The sequence below is a fragment of the Pituophis catenifer genome, unplaced genomic scaffold, assembly GCF_029215685.1.
Source record: "Pituophis catenifer annectens isolate HBS135680 unplaced genomic scaffold, rPitCat1.0.hap2 SCAF_16, whole genome shotgun sequence".
NCBI lineage: Eukaryota > Metazoa > Chordata > Lepidosauria > Squamata > Colubridae > Pituophis > Pituophis catenifer.
The window spans coordinates 8,963,212-8,975,476 of NW_027256896.1; the positions used below are offsets into that span (position 1 = coordinate 8,963,212).

At 46.0% G+C, this 12,265-nt stretch overlaps 1 protein-coding gene across 3 annotated transcripts in view; it reads right to left on the bottom strand.

The window, feature by feature from the left end:
• The window catches only part of UBN1 (ubinuclein 1), a 45,992-nt gene that overhangs the window by 15,697 nt on the left and 18,030 nt on the right, over positions 1-12,265 (bottom strand). For all 3 annotated transcript variants that reach the window (XM_070954847.1, XM_070954846.1, XM_070954845.1), the window contains exons 8-14: positions 10,496-10,937; positions 9,112-9,182; positions 8,738-8,867; positions 6,137-6,255; positions 5,225-5,353; positions 3,041-3,184; positions 479-529 (exon numbers count right to left, since the gene is read on the bottom strand). In XM_070954847.1, coding sequence (XP_070810948.1) covers positions 479-529; positions 3,041-3,184; positions 5,225-5,353; positions 6,137-6,255; positions 8,738-8,867; positions 9,112-9,182; positions 10,496-10,937 — 1,086 coding nt within the window. The remainder of the gene's footprint in view (positions 1-478; positions 530-3,040; positions 3,185-5,224; positions 5,354-6,136; positions 6,256-8,737; positions 8,868-9,111; positions 9,183-10,495; positions 10,938-12,265) is intronic.

The following is a 12,265-nucleotide window of genomic DNA, read 5'->3' on the forward strand; positions in this document are numbered from 1 at the left end:
CCTTTTGCTGCTTAGTAGTGAAAGTATATCCTCTTGCTATGGTTGTAGTACATTTGAAACATGACCTTAGTTGTAATAGTTTTAATTCTGAGTCATTTTTAAAAAAAAAACCAGCACAAAAACACAGCCTTTACAACATTTTATGCAATAGCACGACAGATGGTTGCGTTTTGAATGACAACAATTAAACTTGGTAGGCAACGAGGGAGCCCCACTGTTGGAGAAGAAGGCAGAATGTCGGGGTGGAATTAAAAAAGGGATCAGCCTAGTATCCCTACATAGCTACAAGCGAACTATGTTCAGCCTCCTTTAAGTCCCATTGAGCCTTCTCTAACTCCGAATAAGTGCTAACCATTAGTTAAGAAGATTCCTGTGCACAGTCTTTTAACAAAGATTTTCAGCTGATCAGTTTAATTGTATTTTCATGTCTGGATCTGGTCTTTCACTTTTCTGTACTGGCAATGTAAGAAATACTCACGGGATTGAAGTGAGATGACTGTGCACTTTTCTGCTCTCTTTGAACAATGTCCTGAAAAAGAAGAGAAAGGGGGAGAAACTGAGCCAAAATTGTTCCCCCCTCAAAAAAAGGGGGAGTGGGCGCTGAAAATAACAGGAATATAGATTTCTAGGACAAGAATTGAACCACTATAACAAAATTATATGTTGCATGGGACGCGGTGGCTTAGTGGCTAAGACGCTGAGCTTGTCTATCGGAAGGTTGACAGTTCAGCAGTTCGAATCCCTAGTGCCGCATAATGGGGTGAGCTCCCGTCACTTGTCCCAACTTCTGCCAACCTAGCAGTTCGAAAGCACATAAAAAATGCAAGTAGAAAAATAGGGACCAGCTTTGGTGGGAAGGTAACAGCGTTCCGTGCGCATTTGGCATTGAGTCATGCCGGCCACATGACCACGGAGCCGTCTTTGGACAGCGCTGGCTCTTCGGCTTAGAAACAGAGATAAGCACTGCCCCCTAGAGTTGGAAACGACTAGCACATATGTGTGAGGGGAACCTTTACCTTTACCAAAATTACAGGAATCACATTCGCTGTTAAAAAATGGTCAAATTAGGGTTGTAAAACAAGTCATGAGAAGACAGAAAGTATCTCCTCTACATTATTGGTTCATCCTGAAGAGTAGTTTGTTCCTCTAATATTGTTTTATCTGTCTAAATAAAACATCACTGGGTGTTTTTAAGAAGAAAAAAAAAGAGTAGAGTAGAGTAGAGCAGAGCAGAATAGAATAGAATTCTTTATTGGCCAAGTGTGATTGGACACACAAGGAATTTGTCTCCAGTTCATAAGCTCTGAGTATACATACAAAGAACAAAGTAATATAATCATAATATTCCAACAGCAGGAAGGTAATAGGGAAAATGAGATGGATAATAGTAATACACCCACATACTACATGGGTAAATATGCTTAGACATAAGACAGTGCTGTGGGATTTACATGTTCAGCAGAGTGATGGCACGAGAGAGAAAAAAAAACTGTCCCTGTGTCTAATTGTTTTGGCATGCAATGCCCTATAGTGGCATCCTGAGGTGAGCAATGGAAACAGATTGTGATCAGGATGTGAGGGGTCTGTAGATATTTTCTCAGCCCTCTTTCTGACCCATGCAGTATAGAGATCTCCAATGGAAGGCAAGTTGGTTGTAATTGTTTTTTTCTGCAGCCCCAACTATTTAAATTGGATATTCTAACTAACTTGAACATTCTATCTAATTCACTAAATTTAACTAAATTGGACATTCATTTTGTCTGGGATGGCATAAGGTCTCTTGCCTTCGGCAGGGGGTTGGACTTGAGGACCTCAAAGGTCCCTTCCACATCTGTGATTCTATTATTATTCTGAGTGACAAAGCAAACAATACCCCATTATACTGCCATTCTGAAGAAACAAGCACCAGGAATTCTTGTTACAACTCCTATTAACTACGGGACAAAGGTTTCCTGGCACTTGTAGGCTCGTATTTCTACACAGCCCCAATTTACACAAACAGCGCATAGAGCCACTTCTTCAGGAGTTCATAGCTACCATTCCTCTCAAAGCAAACAAGACTTTTATGAGCCTTTCATTCACATTATTTGCTCTTGGTTTAGGCTGAAGCTTCGCCCGTTCGATAGCCATCTATCGCCTCTTTATAGTGTAAACACAACACTAGAAACTTCACTGCAAGCCAAATTCCAGATCCGACATTCATTAGGAAGGCTTGCAAAATCATTTGCTTTTCGTTCCTCTGATCTCTTTCATATAACAGAATAACAGAGTTGGAAGGGACCTTATAGGTCATCTAGTCCAACCCCCTGCTCAAGCAGGAGATCCTATACCATTTCTGATAAATGGCAGTCCAATCTTTTCTTGAAATTCTCAAGTGATGAAGCTCCCACAACTTCGAAAGGCACCTCCTGTTCCATGGGTTGCTTGTTCTCACTGTCAGAAAATTTCTCCTTATTTCCAGGTTAAATCTCTCCTTGTTCAGTTTCCATCCATTATTCCTTGTCTGGCCTTCGGGTGCTTTGGAAAATAGCTTGACCCCCTCCTCTCTATGGCAGCCCCTCAAATATTGGAAGACTGCTATCCTGTCTCCCCTGGTCTTGTCTCTTCACTAGACTAGCCATGCCCAATTCCTGCAACCGTTCATCCTATGTTTTAGCCTCCAATCCCCTCATCATCCTGGTTGCTCTTCTCTGCACTTTTTCTAGAGTCTCAACCTCTTTTTTATAGTGTGGTGACCAAAATTGGATGCAGTACTCTAGATGTGGTCTTACTAAGGCTTTGTAGAGTGGTATTAATACCTCACTTGATCTTGATTGTATTTAGTTAGAGCACTGGGATAACAGTAGTAAAATTATATAGAAGGAGCACATTAACACTGTGGCACATGCATGAATGTAATATGTATTTTGTAAGATTTGAGGAATTAAATAAATTTTTAAAAAAGCATGACACCTTGTTGGATGGAGCCCTGCTACATCCAAGATACTTATGGGCTGATTAGATGGGAAAGGAGGAGTCCGTGGCTTCTCATTTCTCTTACCTGGCCTGCATCCATCCCTTTGGCCAAAGAGGTTTGATTTCAGCGTCTAGGAATGTTTTTACGTAGTCTTCCATGGACTGAGCTTTGTTCTTCTCCACATCATACCCATCCAGTTTCATCTTCACACCTTGGCAGAGCAAATCTCTACAAGAGGAAAAATACTTTGTCAGCCCTGAAGCTGGCCTGACTGAGGCCATTTTGAGACTTCAGAGCTGACACACTGGAGAAGAGGGACAGGGAATGGGGGGGGATAGAGAGAGTTGGGGTGTTGTAGTCAAAACAAAATACTTTCTCTTGGGAACTAAGGACGTTCCTGCAGGTGCTCGGAAGGAGGGGACTGGAGTCACCTAGCAACTGGGCAGTATCCTGATTGGACCATGTGACTGATCGTTTTGAGAAAGTGGAAAACTTTTATTTTTAATTAGGTGAAAACCACGAGAATAATCAGAGTCGGTTTTCATCAGCCGTGCCAATATCATATATCCAATACTTATTCTTTGAGGAATCTACCTGCCTCTGAGTTTTGTTTGCTGTGGGTAACCCTGACACATTTATCAGGTTTTTCCAAAGCTATCTCCCAAACCCTACATGCAGTGTCATTTAACGGAGATTGAAAGAGCTATTTTAAATATGATTTCAAGCTGCCAGTCCACCTTTCACATCTGGGATGTTCTCACCTAGTACCTCAAATTCCACCTCAGCCTAAGCAGCAGTGACATCAACTCTATGAAATGTGTTCCCCAGACTTCCTTGTTCAGAATCTTGTAATGCCTGACAGAAATCTGCTTCTGAGTATTTAGCTGGAAATTGGGCAGACGTCTCTGATGGTTGAGATGTATCCCTTCTTCTTTCCCCCTTTCTCAATCTGTTAGCCAGACTCTGCTTGGTCATTTGTTCATTTCCTATTGAAATATTTCCCCAAAAGGTGGGTTTTCAGGAGGTTGCTTGTATGCTGTATTTTGTTTTCTATGTAAGTCACCAACTATGCTAATGTAGGTCAGAGGTGAGGTGGCGCAATGGTTAGAGTGCAGTATTGCAGGCTAACTCTGCCAGCAGTTCGAATCTCACCAGGCTCAAGGTTGACTCGGCCTTCCACCCTTCCGAGGTGGGTAAAATGAGGACCCAGATTGTTGGGGGTAATAGGCTGACTCTGTAAACCGCTTAGAATGGGCTGTAAAAGCACTGGGAAGCGGTATATAAGTCTAAGTGCTATTGCCCTTTTTCTTTCTTTCCCTTTCTCTCTCTCTCCCTTCCTTCCTTCCTTCCTTCCTTCCTTCCTTCCTTCCTTCCTTCCTTCCTTCCTTTCTTTCCTTCTTCCCTCCCTCTCTCCCTTCCATGGTGCACATTGGTTAGAGTGCAGTATTGCAGGCTAACTCTGCCAGCAGTATGAATCTCACCAGGCTCAAGGTTGACTCAGCCTTCCATCCTTCCGAGGACCCAGATGATTGGGGACAAGAGGCTGACTCTGTAAATGCCTTAGAGAGGGCTGTAAAAGTACTGGGAAGTGGTATATAAGTCTAAGTGCTATTGCTATTAGAAGGCCTGTTTTTTTGAAGCTTAACAGAAACCAGTTAAAAAGGATACTGAATAGCCTTCAATGATAAATATCTTAGTAAGTCTCTTGCTTTGAAATTGGACCTCTTAAAAATCAGGGTGCCAAATGACTTGACCAAAAGACCAGTAAGCCAAGTATGATTTACAACAATTAGAGCCAAAATCTCTGTTGCTAAGCAAGGTGGTTGTTGAGTCACACCCAATGTTACCATTTTTGCCACAGCTGTTAAGCGAATCACTGCAGTTAAGTGAAACATGCAGTTAAGCGAATCTGGCATCCCCCCCCATTGACTTTTGCCTGTTGGAAGACAGCTGGGATGTTCTCAAACGGTGATCACACATGATCTCAGGACACGGCAACTATGAATACATACCGGTTGCCAATCATCTCAATTTTGACTGTGGGGAATGCTCCAATAGTCGTTAAGTGTGAGGAGCAGTCGTAAGTCCCTCATTCCGGTGCTTTTGTGACTTGGAAAGGTCGCAAAGCCAACGGACGTAAGTCAAGGATTACCTGCACCAACCGTGAGAAGGGGAAAGCAAAGGCACACCTGTTCCCAGAGGGAGGGCGACTGTGTTCTCCCCAAAAGCCAGAACAGGGTTCTAAAATCCAGATGTTTTCCAGCAAACCTGATTTCATCATTCCACTGAAACTTCTTCCGAGGTCCCATGATCCTCTTTCCTCCTTTATCATCCTCATCCTCATCCTCCGAACAAACTCGGTCTCTTTGCTCCTTGTCCTTCTCCTCTTCCAGCATCCTGAGAGAAGGAAAACCATAACTGAGGCACTAACTGGGCCCTTCTCCCAAAAAAACATTCTGCCTGCCAAGGATCAGCCAATGAAGAAGATGTCCCAAGAGTTCTCAGCAGTTACGCTTCTCGACTCCAGGGATTATCCATGTAGGAAGTTAGCACCCACCCCTCTCCTAGGAAAATGGAACATTCTAGGAAATATTAAAAAGGCAGAATATATTTCCCTAGATGAGAAATGGAGAAACATGTTTTTAGGCAGGAAGCAGACTCACTCTTAATAGCCCCCACCTTCCTTAATAGCCCACAGCAAATGTCCACATTTAAGAGATGAAGAGATAGCTAGGTCTATTCATAGGCAAATGCCCTGAGATCCAACAAAGGTAGGGTTAGCCCTCTACCCATCTAGCAACAGAACTCACCACATGGCACCTGGGGAGACTGCATCACCCAGCAAGGCTCAATCAAGACTGGGACCACAGAGTTGCCCCTGCATGGCCCCATGGGAGTCTTGACAACCAATCAGAATACAAGCTCAAAGCCCAACAGAGGGCATAAAACCAAGGCACTCTCAGCATCTCGGCCCTTTTTTCTGCCCAGGATCTCAAGCCATGTGATCCTGTTCATCAATAAACCTTCTTTCCAAGCAACTTCCATGAATCCAGAGTCGTTTTTCCCCACTTGGAACTGAACCCAGAAGGATACTTCTTCCAACACCGAGCCTGGAGTATCTACGGAGGACTTGCAGGGAAGGGTGACCAGAGAGATAACAAAAACAAACGAAACACATACTTGGCAAACTTGGCCTGGGTGTGTGCTTGGCATTCTTCCTGGTACTTGGCCATCTGCTCAGGCATTGCTCTGCCAATGGCCTCTTTCAGCTTCTGAAGGGGCTCCTTCAGCCGACCCCCCTAAGAAAACACCAAGAGTTAGGGGCCTGCTTCCTATTACCCACAACCAGGCAGTGGTTTTATTTTAAAGATAGGGGAAAGCACAACTGAGTGGTGCGGGGGCCTAGAGGTGGAGCTCTTGCCTCACAATCAGGAGGCTGTGAGTTCGATCCTAGGTAGAGGCAGATATTTCTCTCTCTGGGCACACTGAGAATTTATCTGCTGAACAAAACTCCGCATTGGTGACAGGAAGGGCACCCGGCAAGTAAACACTCAGCTCCATTCAGTTGCCCAGACTGCACCCCGATGCAAGGGATTGTGGAGTCGTTAAAAGATGATGATGATGATGATAGGGGAAAGCACAATTGTGGGCTATCAGGCACATAAAAAAGCCTGCTTGTTAAATGTGCTCCAGGCATTTTTCTCAGGAGGCAAGGACGTCATGGAACCCTTTTCTTAAAGGCTCAACTTTCTTGACATGACATTTCCAGAGAGGCAATAAAAGGCCATTGTTCTTCCTGCAGCTCCTGGGTTCACCTTAGTCTCCTTTCATCCCTTACAATCTGGGACACTTTTACGTGGTGGCATTGGCTTGCATATTTTTTAAGATCCTTTCATTTTTGAGAGATGAATTTTAACAGATTTAACAGATTAATCGAGCTGGAAGGGACCTTGTAGGTCATCTAGTCCAACCCTCCTCCCCCGCTCAAGCGGGAGACCCTACACCATTCTGACAGATGGCAGTCCAGTCTCTTCTTGAAAGCTTCCAGTGATGAAGCTCCCACAACTTCTGAAAGGAACTTCTGTTCCATGGGTTGATTGCTCTCACTGTCAGAAAATTCCTCCTTATTTCCAGGTTGAATCTCTCCTTGTTCAGTTTCCATCCATTAGTCCTTGTCTGGCCTTCGGGTGCTTTGGAGAATAGCTTGACCCCCTCCTCTCTGTGGCAATTCCTCAAATATTGGAAGGCTGCCATCATGTCTCCCCTCTCAGCCTAGTTCCGTGATGGCAAACATGTGTGCCCAAAGTGGCACGCAAAGCCATGTTGCCTGGCACGAGCAGCCTTGCCTATTTGTCTCCTGGGTTTCTGGTGTGCATGCATGTGCAACTATCAGCTGTCCTTTGGGCGCACAGCAGTGCCGAAAACCGGCCTCCGCATGTGCGCTGGCCAACTGATCATCAGGTGTGCTTGTGCACTAGAATCCAGAAGTTCAGCTTTTCCGGAGTGTGGCCCCGACAAGCATGCTCATACATGCGCAATGTTTGCACGCAAAAATTTCAGCACTTGGTACCGAAAAGGTTCGCCATTACTGGCCTAGTTGAAAAAGTGGCATCAAAATGCTGCAAATAAGCACAGCTTCCTTTCCTCAGCCAGGATTATTCTTCAATGTAAATGCCGCTATTTCATCATTAGGGGTCTTATAATTAAAAGATGTTTCCCTTGTTGTTATTTCAAGCCTGGGTTGGCTGTGACTCACCCGGCTTCAAAAAACTCTGTTCCGTTCCTTTCCTCTCTCCAGCTCTATACTTAATCTGGTTGTCCCAGCTTCGTGGCAGCCACCATGGCTGCCATCCCCTGCCACCGAGTCACAGAGAGTTCCCTCCAACCTTCGAGGAACTTGTCTGTTCCTCATGGACATCCAAGGTGCCTCTCTTTCTTCCGCACCGTCTACAGGACGGTTCTGGTCCACAGACCCATCAGCGGCAGTTCGTCAGCCGGGGTTTTTGCGGACCTCATCGGAGTCCGCTAATTCTCCGACTGTCTCGCTGCGACGCCAAACCGGAGGTTGAGGTGGTCTTAAGATTCTTCAGGGCTACACCTAAATCATGGGGCCACTTTTTTCACTCCTTTTCCACGTGCACTTTCCTCTCTGTTTCCTCATCTATGAGAGTAAACTCTAAGGAAAAGGCCAGACTGCTCCTGCCAGCAGCCTGAAGCGACCAATTGCAAAGCCTTTCCAACTCAATGGAGGGATGCGAATTAACCGTATTTTTCGGAGTATAAGATGCACTTTTTCCCCCCTAAAAGGGGGTGAAAATTTGGGTGCGTTTTATACACCGAATGTAGCCCCGCCCACTCACTGGCCCCCACCCTTTGGCTACTGCCTCACAACAGTTTACCTCCTTGCAACAAGCAGCAAGAAGAAACAGCCCATTTCAGCTTCAGCACAGCCTAATTAGCACAAGTTGATTGGATTGGCCTCCCGACTCTCAGCTGTTTTGCGCGGGCCTCCGCTGCTTGCTGCATGGAGGTAAATTGCTGGGAGCAGATTTTTTTTTTTTTTGTGCTAACCAAGCTATGCTGAAAATGAAAGTAAAGCAGGCTGTTTGCTGTTTGCTGCAACAAGGCAAAATTGCTGGGAAATTTCTTTTTCTTGTTTTCCTCATCAAAAAAGGTAGGTGCGTCTTACAGTCCTGAGCATCTTATACTCCGAAAAATACGGTACCCATCTCTGTGCAATGGCTCATTGGCCAGCAGCTACCTCCTCCCACAATCACTCACCTGTTCATACACGTAAAGTCGCCGGGCTCGCTTGACCAGAGTATCTTTGTTGCAGGGCAAGAAGGAGGCCAGGTACGCATAGACCCCTGATCGCATTTGGCTGTTCAGCTCCCGGGTTTGCAGCTCTATACTGAGGGCAAAAGAGGAAGAATTATTTAGCTCTGGTTCAGCCAGCTTCCCGAAGTGTCGCCTGATTAGGAAACATGCCCCGTGATTAAATCGATGCCGGTTAACCCACCATCATGCAATGGTTTATGTCTATGCTCTCGCTAAGAAAAGGATCTCTAAGATGCTCTCCCTGAGGGAGCCTCTTCTCCCTCGCTTTCCTGGAGGCTTTGCAAGGCCTGACTTCTACAAGCAGGAAGGGGGCTTACTCCAGTAAGATGCTATTCATGTCTTGGTTGAAGAACTTGTGTTTGCCTTCTCTCTCCGCAGCTCTGGCAGCCTAATTCAGAAACAGACAAGAATAATTAGGAGGTAATAGTGACACCGGACCAGAGAGTGGGGAACAGGGGAAGAAGCTAGATTATTAAAAAAGAGAAAGAAAGGTTAGAAAGTATGCATTCAAAGGCAGAAAGACCACAGCCCCAATAAAACAGAAGTGGGCCGATTTCAAACCAAAACTCTCATAAATCCAGCATGGTGTGAATCCTAAATCAGCATATAAGAGAGTCCTCGACTTATAACCACAATTGAGCCCAACGTTTTTTGTTAAGTGAATTCACATTTGTGAATTTTGCCCCGTTTTACGACCTTTCTTGTTCCCGTTGCTAAGGGAATCAGTGCAGTCGTTAAGTTAGTAGCACGGTGGTTAAGTCAATCTGGTTTCCCCATCGACATTCCCCATCAGAATGTCACAAAATATCATTACCCGCCACCCCCCCCCCCCACAAGTTGTGAAATATATGGCAACAATAAGAGCTTTTCCCTCTTGCAAAATAGGTCCAAGATTTATAAACCTCTACATCTCTTGGCTTTGATCCGTCAAATAACTTCTTCAAGTCCATCATAACTTTAAAGGGTACCATATTTTTCAGAGTATAAGACGCACTTTCCCCCTCCTTAAAGAGGCTGAAAATTTGGGTGCATCTTATACTCCGAATGTAACCCCGTCCACTCACCGGCCCCCACCCTTCGGCCTCCGTGCGTCCTCTTCCTGGCTGCAGAGATTGCCACCAACAATGGCTTGTGTTTTTGGGCTCCGCATGTCGCGTTTTCAGCCTCCAAATGCTCCGTTTGAGAACCCTTCAAGACTGCGGGAATCGACAAAGCACATCGCCACCGATCACCACCCGAAAACACGATGCGTTTGGAGACTGAAAACGCGAGGTGCGGAGCACAAAACCCGGAACAGCTGCTGCTTTCTCTTACCACTTCCGGGCTTCGCCTGCTTTAATCACTGGAGTTCCCTCCATGATCAGCTGTGCTTTTGAAGCTGTTTTTTCAGCCCCAACGCAAGTGGTCTTCCGTGCTTTGCCTGCTTTTCTAATTGCTGCTCCCTCCGACGGTCAGCTGTGCTTTAGAAACTGCTTTTTAGCCCCAACCTCAAAACCAGTGAGCGAACTAATGTGCTGAAGCTGACCAGGCTAAGGACGCTAGCCAGATGAATACCTGGTAGGCAGAATTTTTGTTTTCCTATTTTCCTCCCCCAAAACTAAGGTGCTTCTTATACTCTGAAAAATATGGTAATTAAGTGACTGGTCCTAAATTGAGGACTACCTGCATTGTTTGATGTTCGTGCAATTGGACATACAATACCTGAGTAAGCTCTTCAACACGCTTCATCAGTGGTTCTGGAAGCCCCTCAGGGAGGGAGGGAGGGACCTGCTTGAGGTCGGGTTCCAGGCCTGCTCCCAGGGGATCGCTCCCGTTTTCCATCTCCAGAAAAGGGCTTTCCTCCGGAGATTCACTCAGAAGCTGTTCCAGGTCCAGGTCAGTCAGGGAGTCCATGGCTGTGGCTGCCTGAAGCAGTTCGTTTTCACTCGTGTGGCCGAAGAGAGAGAGAAGAGGGTCGGGCACGGACTCCACTTCCCGCTGAGCTGGGGTTTCGGCCAACGAGGGAATGCTAAGTTTGGGTTCATCGTCCTTCTGCTTCTTGGCATCTTTTTCCTTCTGAAATTTCTTCAGCATCTCCTTGACGCTCAAGGCCCCTGAGTATTTCTTCTTCTTCTTCTCTTTGCTGGCGTTCAGAGCTGTGAAACTGTCAAAGAAGCAGGTTAATGTACACAGCATGGAGGAAAGTGTACACAGATGGGAGGGTCCTTGGCTTACGACCATTTGCTTAGCAACCCATTCAGTTACACCAGGCCTGAAAAATTACGACTGTTTTTTCACACTTATGACTGTTTGCAGCATCCCCTACAGACACGTGATCAAACATTGGGTGCTTGGCAAGTGGCATGTAGCAATAGATAAAAGGTTCCCCTCGCACATATGTGCTAGTCGTTCCTGACTCTAGCGGGCGGTGCTCATCTCCGTTTCAAAGCCGAAGAGCCAGCGCTGTCCAAAGATGTCTCCATGGTCATGTGGCCGGCATGACTCAATGCCAAAGGTGCACGGAACACTGTTCCCTTCCCACCATAGGTGGTCCCTATTTTTCTACTTGCATTTTTTACCTGTTTTCGAACTGCTAGGTTGGCAGAAGCTAGGACGGGAGCTCACCTTGTTATGCGGCACTAGGGATTCGAACTGCTGAACTGCCGACCTTTTCGATCGACAAATTCCGTTCTGAAATACGGAGCGAGTCTCCATCCACCTCTGCCACCCTTCTCTTCTCAGGGCAGGCAAAGAGTGAGGGGGAGGGGAGGGCAAGGGATGGGGGTGGGGCCAGCCAGCCGACAGGAAGCCACAGCAGAGGGACGAAAGAGCTTCATTTATCTGGGAACCTGAAATGACTCTTGATTTAAAATTAAATCATATGGTAAAAAGCACCGAAAGAAGAAGAAAGAACAACATCAGGGGGGAAAAAAACCAACCCTCGCCTGTTTTTGGAAATGGTTCAAGAGGGAACCTGCACGCGCATGCACACGCACACACACACACAAGAGACAGAGAGAAAGAGAGAGAGAGAGAGGGAGGGAGGGAGGGATTGATGAAAGAGAGAGAGAGAGAGAGAGGAGAGAGAGAGACCTATTTAAAATACCTGGAGCCACAAAACCTGGGTAGGTGTGGTTGGGTGCATCATGTGACTGGGTGGGAGTGAGTGATATCGAGTTTGCCACGCCCACCCAGGTTTTGTGGCTCCTGGTGTTTTGTTTTCTGTGGGAAAAGGGCCCAAGTGGCTCTTTGAGTGTTTAAGGTTGCAGACCCCTGGCCTAACTAATTTTGCCCTGACTGATGAAGTTGCTTGGATGAGCAACAAAACGTCTCAGATTGACAGAGATTGGTCCAGTTGCCATGTTTTAACCTTTGGACACCTTTGGCCTGGATGATTGAGTCTTCATCAACCTATTGTACAGTGGACTGAGCCTATTGTCAGAAACAGATGAGGAGGAGGAGAACTGGAATTTAGATCCCACAATGCAGCTT